This window comes from Scaptodrosophila lebanonensis, unplaced genomic scaffold (genome assembly GCF_003285725.1).
Source record: "Scaptodrosophila lebanonensis strain 11010-0011.00,11010-0021.00 unplaced genomic scaffold, SlebRS2 tig00000024-arrow-pilon, whole genome shotgun sequence".
Classification (NCBI taxonomy): domain Eukaryota; kingdom Metazoa; phylum Arthropoda; class Insecta; order Diptera; family Drosophilidae; genus Scaptodrosophila; species Scaptodrosophila lebanonensis.
The window spans coordinates 13,906,820-13,921,863 of record NW_022060538.1 but is presented as its reverse complement, the minus strand read 5'-3'; the positions used below and the strand labels follow the sequence as shown (position 1 = coordinate 13,921,863).

The 15,044-nt window shown below is 37.4% G+C and overlaps 1 protein-coding gene across 2 annotated transcripts; it reads left to right on the top strand.

The window, feature by feature from the left end:
- The first annotated feature begins 370 nt into the window (after positions 1–370).
- Positions 371–5,291, top strand: LOC115620672 (RING finger protein unkempt). 2 transcript variants are annotated; one of them, XM_030514033.1, is made up of 10 exons: positions 371–527; positions 620–829; positions 2,003–2,422; positions 2,487–2,689; positions 3,059–3,198; positions 3,651–3,759; positions 3,904–4,026; positions 4,100–4,536; positions 4,605–4,745; positions 4,800–5,291. In XM_030514033.1, the coding sequence occupies exons 1-10, from the start codon at positions 466–468 to the stop codon at positions 4,995–4,997; spliced, it is 2,043 nt and encodes a 680-aa protein (XP_030369893.1). In that variant the 5' UTR covers positions 371–465; the 3' UTR covers positions 4,998–5,291. The 2 variants fall into 2 exon arrangements, with proteins under 2 accessions (XP_030369893.1, XP_030369894.1); XM_030514034.1 differs by lacking the exons at positions 3,059–3,198; positions 3,651–3,759 and having other exon boundaries at positions 4,800–5,288.
- Positions 5,292–15,044: the final 9,753 nt, after the last annotated feature.

Sequence of the window (15,044 nt, the reverse complement as noted above, 5' to 3'; positions counted from 1 at the left end):
CAGTAGTACAACTTAAAAATACCTTAACTTGCCTATTTCTTAGCCTGTCTATACTTTTATATATTTTGGGGATATGTTACGCCCTTAATTGTCTCTTACATATATTATATTCTTCTGTACCAGTTTAAAAAAGAAAAATTCACGTATATCGAAGACCCTCGTTCATTCGCTACATTAAATACATACAGTCAAGCAAAATCAACAAATCGGAAATATTTAACACTGCTAAGCCTTTTTAGTAACGTTTCCCGTTTGTATTCATCGGTACTATTTTGACGCACATATACAATTTGTGGTGTTTTTGGGAGTTTTTCCGCAACCGCTTGTGGTCACACTCTTCTTGGGATGCAAAATGGCCGCCAGTCTGTCAAGAAACGCAAGCAAAGAGAAGAAACCAACTTTTTATTTTTACGCAAATTAAACAAAAACAAAACATCAAAATAAACAGCGACCAAAACACGCACCATGAGTTCAATGACTGCGGTGCTGTCCTTGTCCTCGCAGCCAGAAAAGCCCAATCATTACACGTAAATAGCCAAACCAATCTTAATTCCAACCAAATGCATTTTTTTTCCAACTCGCCAAATTCTAAGTAAATCTCCGATTCGCGTTTGCACAGATACCTGAAGGAATTCCGTGTAGAGCAGTGCCAGTCATTCCTCCAGCACAAATGCAACCAGCACCGGCCATTTGTATGCTTTAATTGGCACTTTCAAAACCAGCGTCGTCGGCGACCAGTACGCAAGAGGGACGGTACTTTTAACTACAGTGCTGATAATTATTGCACAAAATATGACGAGACCACGGGTATCTGTCCAGAAGGCGATGAGTAAGTATTTTGGGGGCCTGGTGAAAATCGTGAAAATTCATTTGTGTCTGTCCGCATAAGGTAGTAGTCGCTTGCTGCGACGACAACAACGGCGTAGTATTTTTTCGTTTTGCTTTTGGGTTTTGTTTCTTTGCGATGTGTGTGTATCTCTTGGCTTCGTGTTTACAAACAAAAACTTTGGTGCGGGCGAACAGGGGGGAACAGCGTCTAGCTACATTTTAGTTGTGTGTTTGTAACTACATGGGCGGCCACACCATGCCCTACGCCAAGTCGGCTACAACGTAAAAGATTCTATGGAAAGTGAAAGTGAATTTGTTGCTGTGTTTTAAATTAGTGCGCACAATTCTAATCGGAAGCTCAAGTCAGTCGGGTGTGGTGGTGGTGGTTGTTAATTCAACACACACACACGCACATGTATTAACAGGCTGCTACAAGTGTGTGCGTCATTGTTTTTATTGCGTTTCACTTTTGCGCGTTTCATTCGTTTTATTTTGGTTTTCCTGCCAAGCTGGGAGAGCGGGTAGTGCAGCTTGAATATGTACAGTTATTATGAGCTTTTCACCAAAGCTCTCATGAGCGCTGCGAACGACCGTGGGAGGCAGAAGGCGGCAAAAAATAATACGCAATTACTTTTTAGCAGTGCAGCAACAAATTTTTGTCTCCCAGGCAAATGTTCTTGCCCTTTGTCCTTATGCTAGCCCCATATACACACATGCACATACATATATATGTATGGAAATACAATCTATATGTATGTATACTTACGTATGTATTTATATGATTTCGTACGTTAATTTGAAACGTATTGCATTGTTTCTGCAACTCAAATTTGTATAACAAGAAAAAGAAATTAAAGTTCAGGCTTATTCTACACATGTATGTATGGACTTTCTCCCATTTTTATCCACCGCAAATAATAATATTGTAAATGTTTGTGCATAAAGATAATAAAAGTTGTCCAATCGTTGTAGGTATTAGGTTAAGAATATTGTATCTTAAAACGACAGTAGACGCATTCACATAGCAGTTCTAAGCGAAGAAGAATTTGTATGCATGTATTGGTGATGTTGTGTTGCTATTTATAGCGTCACAGCTAAAGCCCGCGTACTTAACATATGTATCTATAAACGTCACTGCTTTGTTTGACACTCTGTTCCTACTCTTGCTTCGCAGATGTCCCTTTCTACATCGCACAGCCGGGGACACGGAACGTCGCTATCACTTGCGCTACTACAAGACATGCATGTGCGTCCATGACACGGACAGCCGGGGCTATTGTGTTAAAAATGGCCTGCACTGCGCTTTTGCGCATGGCATGCAGGATCAGCGTCCTCCGGTTTATGACATCAAGGAGTTGGAGACACTGCAGAACGCAGACATCACACTGGACGGCACCAATGCACAAAATGCCCTTGATAAGGAGCGTAATCTAATGAACGAGGATCCCAAGTGGCAGGATACCAACTATGTACTGGCTAACTACAAAACTGAGCCCTGCAAGCGTCCGCCCCGTTTGTGTCGTCAAGGCTATGCGTGCCCACAATATCACAATAGCAAGGACAAGCGCCGATCGCCAAGAAAGTACAAATACAGGTACGCTGAAACATTTTAACCCTATTATTTTCTTAGCTAACTTATTTCCTCTTGGATGTTGCAGATCAACGCCCTGTCCCAATGTGAAGCACGGCGAGGAGTGGGGCGAGCCAGGCAATTGCGAGGCTGGCGACAATTGCCAATATTGCCACACTCGAACGGAACAGCAGTTTCATCCGGAAATTTATAAGTCCACCAAATGCAACGATGTCCAACAGGCTGGCTACTGCCCACGTAGCGTCTTCTGCGCCTTCGCGCACGTAGAACGTAAGTTGAAAGTTACAAGATTTCAAAAGTGGGTCCGACATTTGCCAAAGTGCTTTGAGTGCTGTTATCCACAACCATGTAGGGCAATGCTGCTGTCTCTTTAAAACTTACATAAATACGTACACATATTATTCGCCTTGTTCTTTTTTGGTTTCGTTTTGTTTTACACGTTTTTTAACTTTATGTTTCTTACTCACTGCTCGACTACAATCAAAAACAAAACAAAAAAATATCTGCATTATGGGTGCTCATCAATCAAAATGATAAAAACAAAATAATTATAATAATTGTGTGCCTAAAATTCGTGCATAAAACCACATTTAATATTTGCTCTGCTGCTGCCGCTGCTTATTTACCATCAAACCAAAGATCATGCAGAGGCCGAAGAGAAGGCACGGGATCATGACCTGTCACTCGGCGAACTCATTGCCAGTGTTTTGCCCAATAAGGCGAGGGAAGTGGTCGGCCAAACGAAGCTGCCGCCGGGATTAATGCATATCAACGACAACGTACGTATTACAACAACAACTACAGAGCAGAAACAAACATAGTTCATAAATGTGTGCATCCTCTTACGTGTGTGTATTCAACTAACTATCGCCTATCACCCAACAAATAACGAATATATTGCCTTTCACGCCCATCACCCAAATTTACTCTAATTTAGAGACGGGCACGATGAAAATCCTTCAGTTCTAAAATCGAATAACACAAATCACTGTGATTGGTGTGAGAATCGCAAAAGAGAATCCTAGACCTATTCGGAAGATTTTATTGCATATATGTGTGCCCTTCTCTACGTGCATATTTATACATCCTTTAATCAAGCCTAACACCCAAATAGTCTGATCCCTGTGCATGCATTAACCTTTTGATGACAGTTTACAAAGGCGGCTAGCTAAGCAGCTTTACTCTCATTCAGTTTTTCGTTTTTCTTTGTTTGTTCTTTATTTCTCCATAGTTATTAAATATTGATGGTAATAATGCAAATAAAATGTTGGTAGATGCTTTGGAAAATGCTACACTTTCGAGCAAATTTTTAAATTTCACACTACCCCTGGATAGACTTTGTGAGTATTATAAGAGTCTTAGTCGCAAAAATATGCCATATGTTTAGAACAATGGTTGTGGACAAACCAAACAGCAAACGCGATACGCCCTCTTCGTTCATAATTGTAGTATCATATAAAACATATATTTTCTATAATGCACAGCCTGCTCGTTGGAGGATCCACGCGAGAACTCATTGTCGGCAAGCCTAGCCAATACTAGTTTATTAACACGTTCCTCGGCGCCAATTAACATTCCTAATACGCCATTAAATAACTCAATTAACGGTAAGTCGTGAAACTTTATCTATTCGTCAGACAAAAAAGCTAATGTGTGTTTTCTGTTCTTTTTTTTTTACAGATTTCAACTCTAGTGGGTTTTCTGTCAACATTCCCAGTTCGCTCACCTACAGTCCCACAAATCTCTTCGGCGTATCTGACTTCAACTATGGTTCCAATTCCAATAAGCTAAGCAATTCGCTATCGGCAGCCACCCAAAATGATAGCAACAATATATTCTTTCCATCGCGCATCATATCGCCCGGCTATGGCGACGGTTTGTCCATAAGCCCTTCAGTTCGAATATCGGAAATGAATACCATACGTGATGACATCAACAGCAGTTCTGTGGGCAACAATATCTTTGAAAATAATCTGAATACAGCCAAGAATGCATACAGCCTACAATCGTTGCAATCTCAGAGCAATAACGACTTGGGTCGCCTCACGAACGAACTCCTGACGAAGAATGCACAAATACAAAAACTATCCAGTCGATGTGACGAGCTGGTCTGCAAGGTAGGCCTGAATAAATGTGTGAAGCTGAAAAAACTTAAATGAACTATCAATCATTATTTTATATTCAGTATAAATACGCCGAGCTGCATCGTGAGAAGGCCCAGAAAGATGCTCAAGAATGGAAGGATCGTTATGATCTAGCGCAAATACAATTAAACTTGCCCAATGAACTACGCGATCTTTCCATACAAAAACTAAAGCAATTGCAAGTAAGTAAAGAGCTAGCATTTATTAAAAAATGTCTAATGGCAAACCAATTTTAGTCAAAGCTGCGCACCGATCTGGAGGAGGTGGAAAAAGTATTATATACAGAGAATGCCAAAAAGTGCATGAACTGTGAAGAAAACAATCGCACGGTCACACTGGAGCCCTGCAATCATTTGTCCATTTGTAACACATGCGCCGGCTCCGTCACTGAGTGCCCGTATTGCCAGGTACCTGTAATGACGACGCACACCTAGGAGTACGAGTGGCCTGTAATCTACAGTAATGACAACATTTTGGCTTCTTTGAATACAAACTAAATTTAGACTTAAGGGAAATGTTAGAAATTGTTCAACTACCGCATAGGTTGAGGCAAAACATGATTATGATTTACATTTAAACACTATTTCATTATTATATATATTAGGATATCAGACGGATATAGAAGGAAAACAATTACTTGATGCTCTGCATTTTAACATATGTATACGCAGCTTAAATTAATTTTGTAATTGTAAAATGCGTTTCATGTTTTTATTTTGTTTACTTTCAGAAAACTCATTTCATTTGTTTTAATTCAATTTAACTTGTTCATTTTGTTTTACTTTTTGTTTTTTAATATGCAATTTTGAATATATCTTTTTTTTTATATATATATAAATTTCTGTATCTCTCTAAATATGGTATTCAAAAATGCGTATGCACCCTCACTAGTATTATTGTTAAGAAAAAGATTTCATGTAGCCACATTTTAGTAATTGACCTAATCAACTTAACAAATTATTAGCCACAACAAATTGTACTCTAAATACTTGACACACTTTTGTAACACAAAGGATGAGAATTTTATTGTTGCATATGGCAACAAAAAACAACAAACACCACCAGTGATTTTATATAAACCGATTTTCAACATGACTAAGTACTACTATATAGGGCTATATAGATATGTTAAACACAAATAAGAGTCTGAGCGCAAGGGCAAGCAACGAGTCCACCAAGGCACATCAGAAACTTTTATTTACACATTTACCGCACAAAATAATCGCTGATGTGACCATTGTTTGTGATGGACAATAGTTTTTCAATCTAGCACTATCACAAATACTGGTCACTTCTGTTATACGTCTATATATAAGATTGTATTTTTTATAGCTCGTTCTTGCTTTTTTCATCCTTTCTTTAAATATATTTCATTTAATGCTGGTAGGCGCAATGAAATTATGAATCACTATTGTGTTACTGGATATATAGACTTTTTATTTTTTGTATAACAATCATAATGATGTATGTATTAGCAATTTATTATGTTGATAAATTTCTGGTATACAACAATTTATACTCTGCTAGGTTATTATGTGATTTTGGTAGTGCTTTAAGTACTTTTCGCTGCTAAATTTTATTTAATTTTCTTACTTAAACTTGTCAATAACAAAGCTTCCAACGTAAAGCTAGAAGTAAAAAATAAATATATATATATATAAACAAAGTCATCGTGAAATATTAGGAATGTAAGAGAAAGGAATTAGCATTTGGCATATGGTACAAGAACGCATATATAGAGAACTATATATATATAGATATTTATATAGCAATTGACACAAATTAATGTGTGTGATGTGAAAGCATAAACAATAAACGTAAAACAAGACAGCGAATAGTAATGAACAGTCAATGAACGTTAACCAATGTTATGTAAAACCGTCTTCAACACATTTTGCGCCAACAAATAATTAATAAATAATTGTACTTTATGACAAAGTTGAATATACAGAAAAACGGATCGAACTCGAAGGTATTATAGTGATGAAGGCGAACAGTTAATGACTAATCAAAAAGCATTATAGTAAGCTATGTATTTAAAATCGTTTTCGCATATGATGGTGAACTTTGAATTGTTGTTGGAGCAGCATATAGGCATTTATTGAAAAACAATGATGATATGAATACTATATACATACATTAAATATATATACATACATTTTACAGCTAACTAGTAAAGCAGGACAAAGCATTCGTGTGCGTGTGTGTGTGTATGTAGTAGCCAATAACAAGTAATAGTTATAAATAATATAATTGTATGTGTGTTAAATTAAAAATGCTTTAATAGTTTATGCTGTAAACAATTGGTAAAATGCTAAGCAATTGCTTAAACTTTACACTAGATACGAAAACGCAACTATGAAATTAATAAAGGTTTTAAAATGGAGCTGTTGAGTGCGAAATTGCAAAAAGCTAATACATACCTCCCACTCTATTTTGATGAAAGCCTCTATAAAATTTCGGGCACATTATGAAACAACTGCTAATCTAATAGTTAACCTACTTATATAATATATGTTTATCATAAAGAGTACATAAAACAATCGAAAGCAATTATTCAAATATCTCAAAACAAGCACAACAAAGAATGAACCCTTTTCATGCCATCAAGAAATTAAAAGCAACTTGTAAATCAAATATTTGACAAAACGAAAATGTAGTACATTATATATGTAGTACGTGCATATATGTACAATATATATATATATAAAGAAAATGTATGTATATTTTGTATACGCTACTGTAAGAGTGATTTTTATGTGATTTTGAAACTACTTGAATATGTGATCCAGAAATATTTAAAAGAAAAATATTTATATGCAAGCTCTCAACAGCAACAGCAACAAACAAAATGTAACAACAAGTAACATATACACCATGTTGAAACTAAACTTAACTTTATGTACAACAGCAACAACCATTAAAAAATCATGCAACAATGTTACGAGTAGCTCCAGCTCCATTTAAAAACTAAAAACAACTAACTCAACAAAAAACAACATAAACACACATTTAATGTTTGCAAATGCAAACCACACGAAGCAATAAAGTCAACTAGAAATTGATAAAAAAAAAAACAAAACGAAATTAATTTTAACAAATGCCACAACTAAATGTCTAAAATATCAAGTAGCTAGTTATAGGATTTTATAAACAAAGAACAATTGACATTAAAAGAGAAATTAAAGGGAAAATAATAATAAACAGGTAAATGCTAAACTAGAACAATAAACTAAAGCGCAGGCGGATATCAACAAAGTTAAAAAAAAAAAAACAAACTGTTTCACACATTTAAAAACTGCTGCAGACCTAAAAGTTAACTTGCTTACAAAAATAAATCCAAACGAAACAAAAAACCAACAAACATGAACACCGAACTGGAATTTTGTTGAAACATAAGATACAGAGCAACTTGCAACTAAAAGTACTGTCGTAGTCTAAAAATGTCTACAATACAACAAAATTTAATAATTATACACATTTATACAGAGAGGTTAGGTACATTTGTATGTATGTAACGAATTTGTCAGTTGGCGCTAACCAGCCCGCAAACTAAAAATAATTTTTTTTATTGAACAAAAAACAAACAGCAGCAACAAAAGGAAACAATGAAAGAAACGAAAAGCATGTATTTTTATGTGTCAACAAAAAGAAGTCTTTATTAAAATTTATTAGCAATTTTTAATGTGAATTAATATAATAAACAAAATGCCGAAAAATTGAGAACACGTAGACATCTGCTATGTGAACCTTTAATTAGACTATAGCGGATATGAAAATATATAGAATATATACAATAACATAATTGTATGCTGCGTACGCGAAGAAAGCGCACACACAAATACAAGCAATTTTCACTTTTTTTTTATTTAAGCAAAAGAATATTTTATCATTATTGTGCGAAACTGTTCCCACATGTGGTTGATGTCTATGCTAAGCGGGAGTGGAAGACATTTGGTTGAAGTCCTGTTAACACGTTTTGTTTTTTTGTTTCTGCTAAATACGATATAATACTAACGATAACAGCCTGTTATTTTTATTGAAATGTTTCATTTTGCTAAATCGCATTTGTTTATGCGTTAGGAATGTGCCAAAAATAATCTTGATTTATTTATATTATTTCGACTTTTAAATGTATAACTACAAAAATGATTATAATTTTCAGAATATTTAAAGACTGCAATTATTTTAATTTTCTTTATGAAATAATTTCTTTTTCACATTAAATATTTTAACAGGCAACCAGTATATGGAGATATTTGAACATTTTGAAGCATTCTCAGCTCATCTCTCATCTCACAATTAATTTTTTATTTCATTTCCCATTTTTTGTTTTACAATTTCTTGCAGTTGTGTGTGGCTTGTATGCACATATAGTATTTAAATTGAATGAACAAAGTTAAAATTGAAAGCGTTTTGTAGTTAATTATGTATGTTTTATCCCAAAAACTAAACCCAAACAAAAACAACTAATATGGCAAAAACTAAGTGTAAACGAAATGTTAAAATAGTAATTATCTGAGACATAAGAAAAACACCCACAAATGTGTGTGTTTTAGTAAATAAAATTAGTTATTAACACATTTAAATGAAAATAAAAAATTAGTTGACAACAAAAACCCCAAGAAGCGCGACGTCAGTTGAAGGGAATTAGCAAAACAGAAAAAGCATTTTCTATAGAAATACCGACAAATTCAATATTTAACTAGTTTTGCATTGCAAACAATGACAGATGACAACAAAAATGAATGAGAAACAGCAGAAATTATATGGATTTATTGTATTTGAAAGTATATATACGAATAATTATTATCTAGCATTACTTACTAATTTGTGTAGTTATTGTAGCTATTTGGCAATAACCAATAAAAAATATATTATGGAATAAAAAAGTGAAATAAAATGTTCAAGTGCAAAGCAAAAGCGTTAAAACAATGAAACCAAAATGACATTTATAGAACAACAACAACAACAAAAATGAAAGAGAATACACTTATGTTGAACGATCAATCTTGAGGATAGTGTGAAGATATGGTAACTATGCTATGCTATGTAAACTATGCAATTAACAAATTGATAAATACAACTTACAATAAAAATTCATAAAAATCGTCTGCGTTTTCTATATAGTATAGCGGGAGGAAGGGGAGCGGAAACCGAACCATTCGAATGCGACTTTTGCACAGCAGCCAACAACAAAAGTACCAAGAGTCAAGTCAGTCGATGAGACAAAAGCCAAGGCGCTTAGCTACATTGGCAGCGTTCCCATGCATGATTCCAATCTGAAAAGCATGGCACACACAAAGAGGCGCAGAAAAAGGGCAATACGAGTAGAAAAATATATAAAGGCTGGCCATACCAGAGACTACATCATCAGACTCAGGCTCAGACTAAAAGACAGAAACGGCAGAAACTCGTAAGAATTTTAAAATGCACGATAATCGTTCAGTGATAGCAAGCAAGCCGACAATACCCAAACCGTCTGTCCGTCAGTCCAACTGTCTGCCATACAGTCAGTCTGGCCTGCCTGCCACCTTAGCCTCCTCGTGGAGAGCGGCCAAGGGAGCCAGTTTGAAACAAGGCCCAATGCGATATCGCCGCGTTCGCGCGTTAAACACAAGCGCAACAATTTTTATTCTGTCAGCGAACGCGTGCCTGTATTTGTGTGGTCCCGGACCTCAGATTCAGATCCAGCTTCAGTTGCAGCTACACCAGCAGTGGCAGCAGCCAAGCATCAGCCACGGCCACAGCTTCACATGACTGCTGCTGCCGAGACTGGAACTTTGGCTGCTTGTTGCTTGGCTTTGCTTTAAACTGGACTGATTGTGAGTTGAGTTGTGTTAAGTCAATGAGAACTGGTTCAAAGTTTCGGTTCTTCACGTTATTTGGTTCAGTTTTCTTTTTATTGAAATGTGTTTTGTTGACATGCGTACCCAGCGTGAACTCTAAACTTTAGAGTCTAAAGTATTCCATTGCACTACTTATACTCTGTACGTCTGCATTATTTTGTATTTGTTTTATTGACAATTATAGCAAACATGATGAAATAAAATATTACTTAACAATTTCAACCTCAAAGCTAAGAAAACCTACAAAATACCTATACAATAATGCCTATTAACGACACGTTGGGGGAATTTTATTCGCCATATGCCTCGATTCACAGCCAAATGTTATCATGTCATGACATGTTATGTTGATGTTATTAAGATAGAGCAGCAATTTCTGATTAACTAGCTCGACAGCCTATTTCTGTCAACTTAAACAGTATATAAAAATAAAAAATACCATTCAAGGAATAATAATATTTTCAGATATTTTTTTATACCATAAAAAGGAAGTTATCTCCTGCAACGAAAATTCTCCATTGTACTTTCCCGCTATTATTGAGAGTTCTTGAAGGGAACAGCATTTGTTTAGGGATTGCCAATTTCTTTTGGATTATCTTTAGCATAGCATGAGAGTGAGGCCCACCTCACCTCTGTTTTTGTGCTCCCTAATGTCCCTACGTCCATGAATCCACTTACATACTCATATAGCTTGTTTGTTTGTTTTTACTGCGGCGAGTGTTGGGATTTCAATGGATCAGAGCGTGCCTGAATTTCTGAGAATTTCACACTAGCGTAATAGATGAGCACTTGCTTACTAATGTGTAAATAAGTCATGTGTGGAGGTTCAAATTTGCATCAGCAAGCAATCCAATAAAGAGGATGTTTATTTGTCTCACAGAATGACTTTGGAATTTTGTGAAATTTACTAAAGACTCACGAAGCTGTTGGTTAACTGGACTAGTTCACAAAAGCCGCACACAACATTTGTGTGCAGCATCGTGTGCGTGTGGATGTGTTGGCTTCGTCTTTGCCGTTGTTGGCGTCGTCATCAGAGGCAGCAGCAGCAGCAGCAGCCAGTCGCTTACTGCCTGCCTTGTGTCTCTTGTGATCTTGCGTGGAGATCTCACGCGCCTGCGCGTCAGGCTGCGCATTGCAAGCGCTCTGCAGCTTAAACGAGCGGGCATATTAGCAGAGTGACTGCTGCTTTGACGGCTGCTTTTGGTGGTAGCCTGGCTTATTGATTTCTGTTGCTGCTGCTGTTGCCGTTGCTGCGGCCGCTCCTGCTGCCTTGTTGCTCACTTTGGAGTTATTTGCTTTTAATGGCTTTCAGCATGCAACCATGGGAAGCTGCGAAGTTGTGGTCTGTTGAGCGCGAGTAGAACTCATCATGTACAATGCATACCTAGGTCGGTATACTTGTACGCCTGTGTGTGCCCGCGATGCTTTAGAGCGTGTATAAATAGTTTTTATGAGTGCAAAAGTGTTGCCATTTTTCATGTTTGCAAAACTGCCGCAGCCCCAATGCAACTATTTTTAAAACGCAAGGTTTTGCGGGTGAGCGGCAACTATACCGATACCGATGCCGATCCGATCCGATCCGATGTTTAAGACGAAGACTACAGCGACGACGACGACGACGACGACGACGACAACGACATGTACAAGAGCATCCTTTCATGTTCTGGTGTTTCGCACGCTGCACGCAACACGCATTTCCACTCGAAACTTGTTTGCTTGTTCGGCCTCCGCCTGCCCTCGGTTGCGCCCGCAATGTGATCGCCTGTGATTTGTAACACGATACATTTGCCGCGGCTCGCCGTTGCCTGGGCCTCGACTTCTAATGCATTTTTCTGCTCTTCTGCATCGATGCTACTCCGAAAGCCGCTGTTGCTGCTGCTGCTGCTGCTGCTGCTGCTGCCACGGCTGCTGCTGATTTTGCCGTGTTGGCTGACTGGTTGTCTGGCTGGCTGCCTATTCTGACTGCGAACAACATCTCATTAGGCATTTTTAATTTGACAATACGCGCAATTTATGTGGGAATTCAATTTGCCTTCAAAATGCGTCATCCAAAACGAAAGACTTAGGCAACGAACTTGCCTGCAAACACATGCTCACAGAAGGAGACGAAGCACACAACAGCAAAATCAATTTCCAATTTTCTGCAGCCAGTCAGGTAGCCTCCATTCCTGTTACCCTTGCCTGGCGGCTTTCCTGCTCACAGCTGGAGATGGGCGCGTGAAAAATTCAATTGCAATGGGGAAACATCTATCAAATTGCATAGCTATTGAATATTACAACTATATAACCAACTACGAACGTCCACTGGTCGAAACCCAAATGATTATAGGAATAATAATTACATATTGTAGAAGCTTCCTGTGTGGGAATGTTACTATTTTCAAATAATGCCAGTGTAAGCATTTTGGATATACTTGTATTGGCAAGATTTTTATGCTTTTCGATTTATATACAAGTATATTATACATATATAGATAATTATGAGGTATTAACTAAAATTTCCACCCGCCGGCATAATTTCTTTCCACTGTTTTCCAATTGAGCTAACGAGACTGCGCAAGTAACATGTCAACAAAGAGATATATATCTAATAATATTGTTATTGTTGTTTTCCTTCTTAGTCGCTGTTTCTACTTGTATATAATTATTTTTAGTAATAAATTATGACTGATTTGTTTATCTCATTGCACTTAATTTTCTTGTTTAAGGTCGCTTCTGAGAAGTTTTCTGTTTTTCTGGCGGTTCTCCTGATAATTTTTTAAGATGTGTTTTGCTCACGTCATAAGCCCATCACTAGTTTTAAGAGTAGCAGCAGCACAAAGGCAGCCGCAAAAGCATAAAAAGCGAGACCCAAAAATCTATTTAGCTGGCATGAGCCCTGAAACAGGCGTTGACGTTCAGTTAAAGTTAACGAAGTGTTGCTGGCAGCCTGCCCTTTCTTAGCTAGGCCTGGCACTGTCCTTTCCTTAGTGCTGTGGCATTCCGTAATGCGGTTTTTGTGGCCACCATTCCACGCTGCCACGAGCGGCATATATATATGATAGATAATGCAATGTTAAAAATGGAAAAACTTTGGCAAAGAAAATTGAAATTTTCCAAGCTTCAAAGTTCAGACTGTCCTTTCAGACAAGATGAGGATGAGGATGATGACGACGACAATTGAGGCGACTTTCCATAATCGTTGGCGCGCAGACAACAAACAACTTGAGCGCACTAAAGCAGCGGGCGGGCCTCATAACACTTGCCCGAGCTGCAACAGCAGCATCAACAGTAACAGCAACAGCAACAACAACAAGGCAAGAAGCGCCACTTGGCTGTCAATTCAAAATTATAAAGCAAACAAATATTAACCCACTCCAAGTCAACGTTGCCACTGACGGTGCCTGGGCACCTACTCATGGCACTTTCTGACAGGCGCGCGACGTTGCAGCGACAGCAGCCAGCAACAACAACCACTACTTGAGCGCAGTCAGGCAGAATCAGAAGCAGAAGCACAGGCAGAGGCAGAGGCCGAGGCAGCCATTCAGTTCAAAACTCTGACTGTGGGAATATGCCTGGTGCGGCTTAAATGCTGTTTCAGGCCATAATGACTTTTAATTTTTATGGCAGTGGCTGTCGCTGCGCGATCGGAGTCGAAGCTTAAGTCGCATATAATTCAAATCCATCAACGCATGCGCTTCACTTGACCGCAGCACGCCATGATACACATTTAAATGTTTGCTGGCACTCTCGACTGCGTTGATTTTTTTCTTTTTTTTTACATTTTCGTCGGCACTCAACTTGCTTTAATAGTTTAAGTAAGTGCTGTTGTTGATGTTGCTCCCGTTGTTGTTGCTGCTGCTGTTGTTGTTGTTGTTGTTGCTGTTGTTGCTGTTGACCGCGCACTTTTCATGTTATTCATGTGTTTTTGTGTTGAATAATATTTCGCTTTTACTGATTTGCATAATTTGCCTGCTCTGGCGCACTAGGTGGCGCTGCTGTCGCTGCCATTGCTGCTGCGACGAGCAGCAACAATTGTTGCAAATCATGCCGCGTGGGCGTTCTAAGCGACACAGCCCACAAAACACGGGCAACCGATGGCAAATGTCACGCGGCCAAATGAATTTTTGCGGTCTTGACAAGTATAGGAAAAACTGTTTTGCCAAATACGCTCCGCGTGCGGTCTCAATGGGCACGGATGACAACGACAACGACAACTACAGCAACAGCAACAACTGCTTTGTACTATGGGACAAGAACATGAAATTGTATGTACAAATATATTTATTTTTATTTATTTATTTATAAACTTATCCTTGTGTTACAAGTACCAGATTACTTTTAAATTATTCTATTTAATTCAGTTAATTATTAATTTAATTACAAAATTAATTTAATTTAGTTTTATTCAACGTTGAACATTACAATTATCAATTAGGTTTTTACTATTGCCTTAGCTTTAATTATTATTATTATTATAAATATTACTATTTTATTATTTTTATCTATTTCTTCTATGCTAATACTATAAAGAAGAAAGATATGATTATTTGTCGGTCTGTTTGTATTTTATAATATTTATCTACTTATTTTTTTTTTTTAATTTTTAAAATTGTTGCATTTATGAGTCCTACAAATGTCAATTCAATTTTA